General features: G+C 46.8%; 1 protein-coding gene across 1 annotated transcript; it reads left to right on the top strand.

Annotated features, from left to right (window-relative positions):
• Window positions 1-1748: 1748 nt before the first annotated feature.
• On the top strand, window positions 1749-8884 carry lamtor4 (late endosomal/lysosomal adaptor, MAPK and MTOR activator 4). The gene is made up of 4 exons (XM_041178905.1): window positions 1749-1819; window positions 4234-4314; window positions 5175-5292; window positions 8260-8884. The coding sequence occupies exons 1-4, from the start codon at window positions 1817-1819 to the stop codon at window positions 8355-8357; spliced, it is 300 nt and encodes a 99-aa protein (XP_041034839.1). The 5' UTR covers window positions 1749-1816; the 3' UTR covers window positions 8358-8884.
• The last annotated feature ends 6393 nt before the right edge of the window (window positions 8885-15277 follow it).

Genomic DNA, 15277 nt, shown 5'->3' with positions numbered 1-15277 from the left:
CAAATCCACATGACCCTTCTTTAGAGTTGAAGAGTAGGGGAAATCTGATGAAATATATACTGTTTAAGGCAGGGGGTGGGGTGGGGCAGGTGGAGCTGGACAGAAGGCCAGTGATGGGGACAAAGGAGGGATTGAGAAAGATGTCATGAACTGAAGGACAAAGGGATTGTTATTGGCAGTAGTTAGTGCTAAAAAAGGTGCTAATTGTGGCGTAAAGGTAAGAAAGCAGAATGTGATTATAGCAGAACAAGGGTAGCATTGTGTGAAAGAGCAACATGAAACAAGCACTTTACAGCCTTCCAGACTGAATATTGAGTTCAACAACTTTAGATCATGAACTCTCTCCTCCATCCCCACCCCCTTTCCAATCCCCCTTTTTTTCCAATAATTTATATATATATTTTTTCTTTTCCCATCTATTTCCATTATTTTTAAATGTATTTCCATCCATTGTTTTATCTCTACCTTTTAGCTCGTCCTGCTTTCTACTCTATCAGCACGTTTCTTAGATAATATCACCACCGTCAACACCTCTTTGTCCTTTTGTCTATGAAATCTTTTGACAATCTCCACCTATCACTGGCCCTCTATCCAGCTCTATTTGTCCCACCCCACCCCCCTTAAACCAGCTTATATTTCACCTCTCTTCTATTTTTCCTTAGCTCTGTTGAAGAGTCATACAGGCTCGAAACGTTAACTGTGTTCCTCTCCGCAAATGCTGTCAGACCTGCTGAGTTTTTCCAGGTATTTTTGTTTTTGTTTTGGAACAAGTAACAGATAGCCCTGTAGGAGGAGATGGGGTAGCCAATGGTGGAGGGGGGTGGGGGGAAAGGATCTAAAATAGGATTTAAAAAAAGGGGAGAAAACTACGGATAAATGAATAAAAATAAAAATGTGGATAAAAACTAAAAACGAACGTAGAAGAAAGGGGATTGAAAAAGCGGGTGAGGATGGAGGAGAGAGTTCATGGTCTGAAGTTGTTGAACTCAATGAAAGCAAAGCGGTCACCCAGTCTGCGTTGGGTCTCTCCAATGTAGAGGAACCCGCATTAGGAGCAGTGAATGCAGTAGACTAAATTGAGGGAAGTGCAAGTGAAATGCTGCTTCACTTGAAAGGAGTGTTTGGGCCCTTGGACTGTGAGGAGACAGGAAGTAAAGGGGCAGGTGTTGCACCTTCTGCGGTTGCATGGGAAGGTGCCATGGCATGGGGTTCAGGTGTAGGGGGTGATGGAGGAGAGGACCAGAGTGTACCGGCGGGAACGGTCCCTAAGGAACCATAGATGGGTAGGTGAGTGGGGTGGGGGGAAATGGGTGTTGGCCAATCATATGGGACAAAGGGGGTCATGTGACACCTCGTTTCCCGGCAACCGCCGAGGAGCGGAGCCTATTGAGGGATGATTGACGGCTCCATAGACCAATCGGGTTGGAAAAAAAAGGAACTGCCTGCCAATTAACTGAAAGAAGGGGCGGACGCTGGAGGTCATGCGTCGCAGTTTCGCCACGAAGGGGAGGGACAGGGCCCAATGATTGATGACTGCATGGACCAATCAGATAGAAAGGGATGAACCTATCAGCCTATCATCTGGGCTAAGGGGCGGGGCCTGCGTGAGGAGGGGGTGTGGCGGTCATGTGATGCTGGTTTTATTGACAGTTGGAGGAAGGAGACGGATGTCGATTGAGGCATGATGGACAGCTGGCTGGACCAATCAGATGACAGTCGCACCCGTATCAGCCAATGAAATGGGATATGGGGCGGATTCTGTGACGCGGTTTGACAGGCGGCGGCGGCGGTCGGAGCGGCTCCTGGGTCTGTCTCTATGGTGAGTTCAGCCGGTGGGAGTGTGGGGTGGTTAGGAAGGGGGTATTAACTCACCGGATCCGGGCGATTTATTTCCTCTTGCGGTCCGGGAGCATCGCCGAATCTGTGCTTCGAAGTCATTGAGCCACCAGACCCTTCAATCTTCGGCGTTTCCTGGGAGACGCAGCCCGGGAGGTCATAGGTCATGAGCCTGGTGCCCTTTTAAGTCACGATCACTGGCGAAACCAAAATGCTTTAAATTCCAACATTGCAATTAATTTGCATTGCATTGCATTGATTAACTTGCACTGGATTTTATTGTGCATTGATTGCATTTCATGTTTTTGCAAAATGGTCATTGCACCTTCCTCAGGCGCAACCTGCTGTCTTGTGGCCTCCACTTCTCTTTGCAAAATGAGGAAAGGGGTGAGAGGTGGGTGTCATTTGAAAAGTTGAGGATAGGTAAAGGATTTGGTATCTACCTTGGTTGACTGGGTAGCGCACACACACTCTCTCTCCCTTCCACTCACCCCTTGAGTAATGCAGAAAGATCAATAACCAGGGGCATAGATTTAATGGAATTGACAGCAGAAGTCAAAGGGAGTTTGAAGGGGGCAATTTCTTTTGCCCAGAGGGTGGTCGGGGGGGTCTGGAGCTCACTGCTGGAAAGGATGGTAGAGGCAGAAACCCTCGTTGCGTTTTGAAAGGGACTGGGATATGCATTTGAATTTGGTGGGATGCGGGCGTCGCTGGCAAGGCCAGCATTTGTTGCCCATCCCTAATTGCCCCTGAACTGAGTGGCTTGCTCAGCCATTTCAGAGGGCACTTAAGAGTCAACTGCATTGCTGTGGGTCTGGAGTCACATGTGAGCCAGACGGGGTAAGGACAGCAGATTTCCTTCCCTAAAGGGCATTCGTGAACCAGATGGGTCTTTACAACAATTGATGATAGTTTCATGGTCACTATTACTGAGGCTAGCTTTTGTTAAATAAAAAGCTATCAGTGCTACCCATTGACCTTTATATTCCAGATTTATTTAAATTCCACCAGCTGCCATTAACCTGAGCCTCTGGATTACTAGTCCAGTGACATTCCCACTGCATCACCATCTCCTCTTGAAGTGCTGTAACCTACAGGGTGAGAGACCAAGAGCTAGAAAGTGGGATTAGACAATCCTTGAAACCTACCTCTGACCAAGATATTGGAAATCTGTCCAAAAATCTCTTCATGTGGCTCGGTGACATATTTTTGTTTTATAATGTTCTGGTGAAGCTCTGGGGTGTTTATTTACGTTAAAGCTGCTGTAAGATATTCTTGTAAATGTCTGTTAGTCTCTGTAAGAGCATGGGTGTTCTCCTTAGTGCCCTGGACAATATGTCAAAACCAGCATCACTGAACCAGATGACCTGATCGATATCTTGTCATGGGAGCTTGCTGTGCACAAATTGGCTGTGGCGATGCCTACATTACAACACTAACCACGTTTCAAAAAATACATAATTGGCTGTGAAGCGCTGTGGGACATCCAAATTCACAAAGGAGTCACAAGGATGATAGCAGGACAGAGAAAGTATTTACTGATCCGGATTGGGTGATACCAGAACAGACAGAGTATTTATTCATCCAGATCAGGTGGTACCAGAACAGAGAGAGCATTGACTGATCCGGATCGGGTGCTACCGGAACAGAGAGAGCATTGACTGATCCGGATCGGGTGATACCGGAACAGAGAGAGCATTGACTGATCCGGATCGGGTGATACCGGAACAGAGAGAGCATTGACTGATCCGGATCGGGTGATACCGGAACAGAGAGAGCATTGACTGATCCGGATCGGGTGATACCGGAACAGAGAGAACATTGACTGATCTGGATTGAGTGATACCAGAACGGACTGAGCATTGGCTGATCCGGATTGGTATAATGTGCTGTTTAGTGAAGTGAGGCTGATGGGTGACCAAGTGGATAATGTTAAGGTTATCACAGGTTTGACAAGGCAAAGTGTGGGCGAGTCCAAAACTGGGAGCCATAAACATAAGAGTCACTAATAAATCCAAATGGGAAATTCAGGAGAAACCTCTTTACCCAGAGAGTGGTGAGGATGTGGAACTTGCTACTACAGGGAGCGGTTGAGGTGAATAGTACATTTAAGGGGATGCTGGATAAACACGTGAGGGAGAAAGGAATAAAGGGATATGCTGGTGGGGTGGGAGGAAGCTCATGTGGAGCATAAAGACCAGCACGGAGCAGAGGGGCTGAATGGCCTGTTGTTATTTTCTATGTAAGTCGCTGATCACAGGCTGAGCTTTGTGGTTTCCCTTTGCACTCTATGGCCGGAATGTGGCTGGTGCTTTGCGGTGTCCACTGATCACGTTAGCAGCTTGTAACCCAAACCTTTTATATTGTTTCTCCTTATCATTTTCTTCTTGTAACCAGGCTTCCGCTTTGACTCAAGGGTTGGAGAGAATCCCAGACCAGCTGGGTTACCTGGTCATTAGTGAAGATGGAGTGTTGTCTGTAAGTATGACAGGTGGCACAGATATTTCAAAGAACAAAGTAAAGGGGGGTTCCTGAAGCTCAGGAAGAGAAGTTTAAAGTAAGACTGAATATCCCCAAAGGCTGAGGTACCTGCTGTATGTCTCCCTTTCAATCCGGAAGGGGGCATCTTGCACTTGAGGTGGTCGGAGAGGCAACATAAATGCAGGTGATCTCCCTGCCAAAGGGGGGTCTCTTTTTTCTGGCTAACGGCACTGAACAGCTCTGCTCTTGCAGTCTCTCCCTTGCCTAGCTGTCATAGAATCATGCAGTACAGGTGGAGGCCACTGGCTCCATCTGTGAAAGAGCTGTCCATTTAGTCACGCTCCCCCCCACCCCACGCCCCCATTTTATCCAAACACCTGCACATTTTTTCCTTTTCAAATATTTATCCATTCTCCTTTTGAAAGTTCCTGTTAAATCTGCTTCCACTGCCCTTTCAGGCAGAGCTTTCAGATCACTGCAACTCGCTGCGTTAAACAAAACCTCTCGATTTCCTTCCTCTTTATGTTAAATTTGTGTCGTCCCCCCCCACAAGGGAAATTTCGGCAGCCTCAGGTTCCACGGTGGTGGCCTCAGCTTATCGTCGCATCCGAAAGACGGCACCCGACAGTGTGGCACCCCCTCAGTACTGCACTGGGAGAGTGTCAGCCTAGACTTTTGTGCTCAAGTCTCTGGGATGGGGGCCTTGAACCCACGGCCTTTGGATTCAGAGGCCGAGGGAGTGCTACCCACCGAGTCACGGGCGCCGTGTGGTGCTGATTACCATCCAGACTTCAGTGCCAAGGCAGCAGGCCTGTTTACTTGCCCTGTTATTGTGTAACGCTCATCCTTTGATATAGTCGGCAGGTGAGCTGGAGAACGACGAACATGCTGCTGGGGTGATCATGCGCATGATGCAGACCGCCGTCAAACTCTGCATGAACGGCAGCAGCGAGCCTTTCTTCAAGAGGATGTCTGGTAAGCTAACACGTGTCCCACTCCTACAGCCACACTCATCCATGTAGCTTGATGTGGTGCTACCTGTCAGATGCGACTGTCTATTGGGGTTAAGTCTGTGCAAGGAGCGGTTGAGGTGAATAGAATAGATACATTTAAGGGGAAGTTGGATAGACACATGAGGGAGAAAGGAATACAAGGATATGGGGAGAGATGAAATAGGGTGGGAGGAGGCTTGTGTGGACTGGCCTGTTTCTGTCCTATAAAAATCTGTGTGGTGTCTCTGGGTGGGGGTGAAGGAAAGAGCACATTAGAACAGTAAACAGGATCTACACACAAGGTTAGTGTCAGTCAACCTGCTACTTTGGCAGCAGCCTCCATTCCCAAACTGCATCCTTTAGTGATTATAGGAACCTGAGGCAGCTATTCAGCCTCTCGAGCCAGTTCTATTATTCAATAAGATCATGGCTGATCTGTACCTTAACTCCAACTACTCGCCTGGGCTCCACAATCCTTAATTTAACACAAACAAAATCTATCAATCTCGGCTTTAAAATTTTCAATTGACCCCTGTCCCCATCCCATCTCAAGAATTTTGAGTTTTTTTGGGGGAGGGAGTTCCAAATTTGCATTCCCCTTTGTATGAAGAAGTTCTCCCAGATATCACCCTAAAACAGCCTGGCTCTTAATTTTAAGGTTCTGTGACCTTGTTCTGGTCTCCCCTCAGAGGAAACACCGTAAGCACCGTAACCATCTTGAACAAGGAGCAGGCGTAACAGCCAAAAGCTGATGAGAAATTGGTGCTGTGTGTTGACAACTCAGTTCTCTGCCGGAGCAGAGGGAGGCAGAACCAAGTCTCTATCCCCACTCTTGTGGTGTAGAGATGCTAAGTAGAGTTCACAGGCCTTCCCATTGCCGTAAATGGAAAGAGAGATTTGCATTCCTATAGCGCCTCTCAAGACCTCGACTAATATTCCAGTACTGAGGGAGTGCAGCATTGTCAGAGGTGCTGCCTTTCAGGCAGGATGTTAGACTGTTTACTTGTTTGACCTGGTGGACCACTGCACTATCCAAAGCACTTTACAGCTTTATAGTGTCATCACTATTTTAATGCAGGAGATGTGGCACACAGCAAGCTCCCACAAACAGCAACGTGCCAATGACCTGCTAGCCTGTGTTAGGGATAAATATTGGCCCCAGGACACTGGGGGTGAACTCCTCTGCTATTTGAATAGTGCAGTGGTCCACCAGGTCAAACAAGCAAACGATCTAACATCCTGTCTGAAAGGCAGCACCTCTGACAATGCTGCACTCCCTTGATACTGGAGTAATAGCCGAGTTTGAGCCCAGTCTCTGGAGCGGGCTTTGATCACCATGATCTTTGACGCAGAAGGGAACGCGAGCGTTCAGCCACAGCTAGCAATCGGCAGCATTGATTGGTTCATTAATGTCCTTTCAGTTTGCTGTTCTTCTCTATTGTGAGTTATATAACTAACTTCAGTTCACACCTTACATGGTTAACTCCTGAAATGTCCTCCAAAGTGGCCTAGGAAGCCACTTGGTTGTATCAATGTGCTGCATAGAAGGCGGCCCCCATTCAGTACCCACGCTGGGGTACCAAACGCTGACCTTGCCTGTGACTCCAGCATCCCGAGGATGAACAATAGAGAAAAAACAGATGGAGAAATCAGGTGGATTTGGTGGATCGATTTTGTTTTGCTGTATTGGGTGCAGATATGAAAGGAATAAGAAGGAAATTGGCATTGTGTAACAATTGAGAAATGACACAAGTAGTTAATGGTCGATGCTCAACACAGAAGGAGGCCATTTGGACGGTTGAGTTCATGCTGACTCTGTGTGGAGCAATCGTAGCTGACGCAGGAATTGCTTAATGTCAGTTCAGAAGACTGAGTGTTGGGCCCTGAAAAGACCCGAATAAGACGGTAAATTGTATAGAAAAAATAAATCAGCAACTCCATAGGTGAAACTATTTAAGATGGGTTGTGATGAAGGGAGATCGTACTAGTTAACTAGTAATCCAGGCCTTAAATGGTAACGTGATTAATGTGAAGACACAGCAATGATGGGAAGTGGTAACTCGATGGATGGACTGGTTGCAGAACATAGGAAATAGGGACAAGTTGGCCATTCAGCCCTTCAAGTCTGTCTAGCCATTCAGCTAGCTTGTGGCTGATCCTCTACTTCAACGCCATTTTCCCACATTATGCCCATATCCCTTGATATCTTTAATACATAGAAATCTATCAATCCCCCCTCTTGAACATGTTCAATGACTAAACCTGCACAGCCTTCTGGGGTAGAGAATTCCAAAGATTCACCACCCTCCAAGTGAAGAAATTCCTCCTCATCTCAGTCCTAAATGGTCTAGCCCTTTTTCTGAGACTGTCCCCCACCACCCCACCCCCCCCCCTCCCCGGTTCTAGATCCTCCAGCCAGCGGAAGCATCCTTTTAGCATCCACTCTGTCAAGCCTTGTAAGAATTTGTACACTTCAATGAGATCACCTCTTGTCCTTCTAAACTCGAGAATACAGACCCGGCCTCCTCAATCTCTCCTCACGGGATAATTCTGCCATCCCAGGGGTCAGTCTGGTGAACCTTTATGGCACTTCCTCTACTAATATATCATTCTTAGGCCGGGAGACTAAAATGGCACTCCGTGCTCCAGATGTGGTCTCAACAAGGCTCTACAGAACTGCAACAAGACTTCTTTACTCCAGTACTCAGGCTTTAGAATTAACTCACCTCACTTGTATTGATTTTGTGCTCTCTGTATCTGTAGTATTATTGTTAACCTTATCCTGAGGTACTTTTGGGGAAATGTTGTTTAAAAGTTGTGAGCAGCCTCTTAATTACACGTTGCACAGCCGCTAGTGTCACTAACTGCGGTGAGTGGGGTTGAGTGAGTGGCTGGTATGAGTAGGGTCAACAGCTGGGAATGAACTCTAATGGGATTCTGTCACTTGCAGTGGTATTCGGGGAACACACATACATGGCAACGATCTCTGGACAGAAGGTGTTTGTGGTAAAAAGGCACAATAACCCTCACGAGGCAGTTGAAGTATAACTTGGTATCGGAGAGAGATGAAGCTGCCTTCGTTCCTAATGGTGTGGATCATACCATCAAGAGGACTTTTCACACAAACCCATTTCCATCAGTAAACTGAATCTTCTGTTTAGGAACAGCCAAATTTTTTTGCTGCCTCCTGACTTGTTCCTTCAAAAGAATGTCTGGCTTCCTCCAGCCCGATCTCTCGATGTCTGTGACTCCTCTGCAACGTTTGACAATCATTTTCCCGTCGCGTGCACACAAAACAATGCTGAGACTATGAAGCTGTTAGACTTAATTTTCCCCCCCACCTCTGCCCTCAACTTTTTCATTAACCAGTGAAAAGATAACTTCAACATGCATTAGTCTAAATATCACCAGACTCTCTCTCGATGCTATGTATATTAATGGAATGGAGAAGATGGGGAGAGATCGGTAGAAATTCAGATGCTACTGTACTGTGGAATCTATCATTACTGCTCTGCTTGTAACTTGCATCGTATCAGTTAACTGTAGAGTCACAATAAAGTTTTGTTATACACAAATCTACTGTTGCCTTCTCTTCCAGTCTGTAGTCTATGTGGGGGAAGCTAATATTTTACTAGGCTTATCTAACAAGGCTGATGATTGCAAATTCACATCCCAAACCTGTGGCCTCTACCACCTAGAAGGACATGGGCAGCAGGTGCAGGGGAACACCACCACCTGCAAATGCCCCTTCAAGCCACACACCATCCTGACTGGAAAATATGTTGGCTGTTACTTTGTTATTGTTGGGTCAAAAATCCCAGAATTCGCTCCCTAACAGCACTGTTGGTGTACCTTCACCACACAATGTGCATCAGTTCAAGAAGGTGGCTCACCACCTTCTCAAAAGCAAGAGGAGATTTGACTTGTGTTTGTAAATGGCGGACAGGCTTTGGGGAGTCAGGAGGTGAGTTACAGCCTACCTCTGACCTGCTCTTATAGCCACAGTATTTACATGGCTGGTGTAAATAAATTCCTGGTCAATGGTGACCCTTACGATAAATCACACTTCAAACAAATCTGGGGCATTAACTCAGTGATTGCTTGACTTGTACCAACCCTGGGCCTGGATCACAAACCTAATCTAACGTTTTGCTCCAAGTGTTTGCCTCTAAAGCACTAACAGTGAAGGGATGTAGGTGTGTGGTTGCACAGTAAGCTGATTTCAGTCCAAACACTTTGGGTAGTTACTAAGTTGGGTGGGTAGGTGCAGTTGGGGAGAGGTGCACAGGCAACCAGCAGGGGTAAAGAACCATGGCTGACTGTTCTACTGAATGACCTCCTGACACGGATTGACCAGATGTCTTTGCGTATATGCACACTGCTCACACGGTGTTTGCCATTTCCCAGTACTGGTTTGTGCCTTGTGCATAATGGCAACCTCACCCTTGCTACTTGCAGCTGGGAGAGCTGTCTTTTTTTTGCCACTGGCCTACTTCCTCCACTGGGTCGCAAACCGCACACCCCCCCCCCTCCCGCCCCCCAGAGCTGCAGTTCTTACTTCTGTCTGATGCTCCCTCATCAGTCCCCATATCACCTCCAATTTACAGAAACTCCTGAGTTCCCAGCTCACTTTTACTCCTGGAGCTTGCTGCTGAGACTGTGCTTTCCAGCCAGGGGGAATCCAGGAATCACTGCCACCCCACACCCCCCTCCCCGCCCCACTCTTTTGGATTGGATTTGGTGTTTGCATCTGCTTAGGATGTTGCTGGCTTGAACGGCACAGGCACTGCAACATGTTGCGCCCTCTGCAGTTGAAACATCGCCAAACACAGCCTTTCTAATATTTGTAGTCTTTTGCTAGGTCAAAATAACAGAAGCATTCTATTCTAGCTCAGTAAATATCCCAGCAGATGATTATTTTATTTCATCCTTGCTGTCAAATCCCTTCATGGCCTTGCCCCTTACCATCCCCATAATCTCCTTCCGTTGCTACGACCCTCAGCCTTCCAAGATCTCTGCGCTCCTCCGATTCTGGCCTCTTGAGCATCCCCCGATTTTGATCACACTACCATTGACGGCCGTGCCTTCAGCTGCCTGGGCCCTGAGCACTGGAAGTCCCTCCCTAAACTCCCCCCACTCCACCACCACCAACTCCCCCGCCTCCTTTTGAGTCACATGATAAAACCCACCTCCTTGACCAAACCTGGCTGCTTCAGAGGACGTTTTGGTGAAAGCTTTGTGCCAAAGGGAGGTGGGGGGTGGTTTGCAGACTCTCCTCTAGAATAAGCTCAAAGAAATATGCAGCACCTTTTCAGGAAGCAGTGTTAGGCAAATGTGTGTAATAAACAGACCGTGAAACAACATGGTGATGATTGGGCACTTTATTTACAGCAGTGCGACGTACAACCATACTGTACAAGCAATCTAGGCAGATTATCAGGGCAGTGATCGTGCTCTTAAATCAACCCATTAACACACAGAAGGAAAAGGGTTTCTCAGTAGTGACATTGATTGTTACAGCACCCTGAATCTCCCCACAAGAATAAACACAGGCTCGAGAAAACACCACATACACAAATTCCAGTTTTCTGATTGTTAAAACAAAGTAAATAAGTTAAATTTAAATAAAGTGCATTCTGTCATTAAAACATACTTTAAAAGTTTTTACACTGAAAGGCTGTTCTCTGATGCTTTTTGCTTCATGATTTCAGATTCTTTCAAGTATAGTGTTTCTGTATCAGTAGTGTTGCACATAGTGGCGTTCAATTCCCTTAAAAAACACTTAAATAGGAACTTCTGAAATCTCGGAAATGGGAGAATTTCCGAATTCTTACACACAGAATTGTTTAACTTGGTAACTTGTTCTGGTTGGATTGTACCACTGTGTTCCCTTAACAACCCACTCATTGTAACATAGCACTCAGTGCAAGGGGTTGGCAGCCATAGCTGACCAGAGTCATCTCACTCACGATTTATCCTAGATTGAGTGTGTACAGCAAACTGCCCTTCTCTTTAACCATCCTGGCAACAGATGGTGGCAACCAGGGTATTGAAGGGAAGGTATTCATGCCATCACAATGCTGTGCCCAATCCTCATGCTTCCAGATACCACCATCCCTTCTATTCACTGTCATCGCCTCTCCTCACCCACCCACTTCAAGCTCTTCTTCATATCCGAGCTTATATAAAATGGGCCTTGGCAGTCTTTCACATCTTTCCAACGCCCTGAGATCGGGACTGAGGCGAGGGGACAGAGCAATGCAGGGAACTGTTGGCAGGAAACAACAGAATCTGAAAGGGGGAAGGTGGATTAACATCTTGGAATTTTCCAAAGAGCTTCCACCACTGAAATGTCTGTCTCTTGCAGACACTGGCCAATCTGCTGTCTCTTCCTAAACCTTACCAGTTATTGGATTACCCGGCTCATACGGACCATCATTCCGTCTCCTGTATACAGAACAGATTTCCAATCTGCAACATTTAGTTTGTTAGGCTTTGCGAAGCTTCTTTGGCAGGAGAATTTGAAACACATGGACCAAAGGGGGAATGAAGTACTGACTTCCCTCCATTATCAAGAGGTGGCCTGTTGCCCTAAAACTCATGTTCAAGAGATTCTGGAACATGAGCTACAACACAAACCTCGCAACTCTAGCCAGGTCAACTGATCCGACAAGTTAACTGGGAACAATCCAGGGTTCCATCTGTGCGAAGTGAGCCCACCTCTAGCCAACAGCAGGTTTGTCACGGCTGTTCTCAAACCCACTGGAGGGCAAAAGCCACCCAGACCCCCCTCTCCCACAAACCTCCATCCCCCTTGAAACTCACTGGCCGCACTGTCTCAAATCAAACCGCTTGGCAACTGCCAGATCCGATTTGGTGACTTGGAAGCTGCTGAGGGAACCCAGTCCCATGACACCGTAAATTTAGAATCAAGACTTCAGGAAGGGGAGGAGAGAAGAGAATTGAAAACAGAGGAACAACTTCTGAATACGTTCATACCGACTGTGCGTCAGGGTTGCTGTGATCCATACGGTGCCATTGGTTGACCAGGAATGGATGGGTCATGGAAGCGGAATACTGACCATGATCCCTGGTTGAGAGGCTGAGAAGGGTGTGCTCAATCTAACAGCAAATAAGAAATTCTTAGCATCTCCTGGAGCTGGCTGATGTACCTGACCAGCAAGTAATCAAACCCTGAAGGCCAGCGCATTCCTGAAGTTAGTCCTCTCTGCTACATTTTGCGCCTGTATTGTGGGGACAGTAGGGTCACAAGTAACCTCAATGTCCAGGGGTGGGGGGGAAGAGGAGGGTGGTGGTGATGGGTGGGAGGAAAGAGAAGCCAGGGTTCCAGGCCCCCCAATGCTGGAACATGCAAGGAGAGGTGGCTGGATGAGTCAGGTCAATCTCCCCCTCAACCCAACACCAAATAGTGTCTGGCCAAGTCTCTCACACGCTTGGAAAGGCACTGGAGAGCAGAGGGACAGATTCTTCAACCATAAAAAAAAAGGGAGGAGGGGGATCTCGCACAGGGGAGGGGGCTCTTGCACAGAGATGATGAGGATTCATTTTGAGGTGGTGGGAATACAGCAGAATGCTGAAGGGTAAAGAAAAACATTGACTGACGAGAGGCAATCCTACATTGGGACACATTGCATGTTGGCATTCCATTGCATAGCCTTGGTCTTGCTCGTGAGAGCAACACTAAAGCTGGGTGATTATGTGCCAGAACTGCAGGGATGGTCGGACTGAGTGCAAGATTAAATCACATCATGGTTCAGTGTTAGATCTCAAGTGCAATTGACTGATTAAAAAAACCAGCTGATTATCAAGTAAAGAATACAGATACATCATCACATATCACAACAGCAGCAAACATTAAAAAAAGTCACAATATCCTGGGTCACTTTCCATCACCGCAAACATTTAGCTCCAGAGTATTAGCAAGAAAATCCCCACCCCCACTCCCACCTTGCACGCACCTTAATTTCATCCCAGTCTAGTATAAAGGTTCTGATCCTTGGCTTCAGGAGAGTTTCAAGAGGCAACTTATACATTATATACATACATACACACACACAGTTGTCAAATTTGGAGTGAGGACATTTCCCTACAACCAACTGACTTGCCCACCTCGCTGGGCAGAAGTGGGTGGTAAGTGGAGCATGCGGGATTCATGCTGTCACTGCAGGGCGACAGGGCACGCAGGAGATGTGCACTGCGAGAGAACGCTTGCACTTTTTTTTTTGTTGTTTTTGCTCAGCAGTGACCAGTGTTATCGCACCCCTACCCTGACACACCCCAGTTACTAATGTAAACAGCCCTTTAATAACACGCAAGAGATTGGCTAAATAGTAACTGGGGTTGACAACGCTGACACCCTGTCAGCCGGGAGTAGTCTGGGCAGCGTCAAGACTCATAAAACCTCCAGACGTTGCGGGTTCGATGTTCAATACAATGAATCTTGGGACTAACTCAACGATAACCCTAGCCAGTGGATTGTGCTCAGTAAATAGCCCCCAATCAGCCTACTTGCAATGTTGCTCTTGGAGCAGTTTGCAAGGTTGTGGGGGCAGGGAAGAGAGAACCGATCAATTTTCCTGCTTGTAATGCCTCGCAGCAGAAGTATATAGAACACAGGGGTGGACTTGGAGAGGTTAACAGAGTGAGGGGCAGCTGCGCAGGCTTCTCATGACTGCGTGAGAGGATAGACAGTCTGAACAAATAAAAAAGGGTTGCATAAACCCATTGTCTAAAACGTACAGAAGCTTGCAAAGCATTTCACCAGCAATGAACAACATAACCATGGGAAAAAATAATACCACCTGGAAAAACTCAGCAGGTCTGGCAGCATCTGCAGAGAGGAACACGGTTAACGTTTCGAGTCCGTACAACTCTTCAACAGAACCTGAAGAGTCATACGGACTCGAAACGTCAACTGTGTTCCTCTCCGCAGATGCTGCCAGACCTGCTGAGTTGTCCCAGGTATTTTTATTTTTGTTTTGGATTTCCAGCATCCGCACTTTGTTTGCTTTTAACATAACCATGGGGGCTTCCTTCTCTCAGCAGCCACCCAGCACGGACAAGCAGTTGTATCCTGGATCCCCACCCCGAGGCTCTTCCCCTCTGACACAGAATGATGGTCATGAGCAGTCGATAAAGAATCTGGAGTGAAAGTGGCAAGCCTCAAATTAAAAACTATTAAAAACAACGTACAGCAGCTACCTGGGGTACAAAAATTAATTTACAAGGCTAATGGGATGGTCTTTATCTCTGGAGCTTTTTGGCAACAAAAGGCTGCATATTATGCTGTAGTTTTATAAAGCTCTGCTTAGACCCCATCAGGAGTAACTGTGTTCAGGTCTGGGCGCTGCACCTTAGGAAGAATGTATTGGCCTTGGAGGAGGTGCATCATAGATTCACCAGAATGATACCAGGGGGTTAAAAGGGTTAAATTGCAAGGACAGGTTGCATAGGCTAGGTTTGTATTCCCTCGAGTATAGAAGATTAAAGGCTGATCTAATTGAGGGTGTTCACGGTGACTACAGGGTTCAATAGGGTTGATAGAGAGAAACGATCTGCTCTGGCAGGGGGAAAAGAGTCCAGGTCAAGGAGGCAGAACCTTAAAATGAGAGCCAGGCCATTCAGGGGTGATGTCAGGAAGCGCTTCCTCACACAGAGGGGAGTGGAAATCTGGAACTCTCTCCTGCAAAAGAGCTGTCGAGGCTGAAGGGTCAACTGAAAAGATTGATAGATTCTCGTTAGGGGTAGATGCAGCTAAGATCTAATTGATTGGCAAAACAGTCTCGAGGGGCTAAAATGGCCTCCTCCAGTTCCTATGTTTAGAGTTTAATTGATCCTACATGTCCCATGACACAGTTTGCAATTGGAAATAAAAAAAATAAATACAAACATTCGATCTGTTGCTTCAATGAAATAGTAAAAGTAATTATTTAGCTGCAGTTTCAAGC

The sequence above is a fragment of the Carcharodon carcharias genome, chromosome 33, assembly GCF_017639515.1.
Source record: "Carcharodon carcharias isolate sCarCar2 chromosome 33, sCarCar2.pri, whole genome shotgun sequence".
In the NCBI taxonomy this organism is placed as follows: domain Eukaryota; kingdom Metazoa; phylum Chordata; class Chondrichthyes; order Lamniformes; family Lamnidae; genus Carcharodon; species Carcharodon carcharias.
This window is presented reverse-complemented; position numbering and strand designations above follow the sequence as displayed.

Coding starts and splice junctions, on each gene's coding strand:
- lamtor4 (XM_041178905.1), top strand. Junction 4,315..5,174: donor GTGAAGATGGAGTGTTGTCT/GTAAGTATGACA, acceptor CCTTTGATATAG/TCGGCAGGTGAGCTGGAGAA. Junction 5,293..8,259: donor TTTCTTCAAGAGGATGTCTG/GTAAGCTAACAC, acceptor TGTCACTTGCAG/TGGTATTCGGGGAACACACA.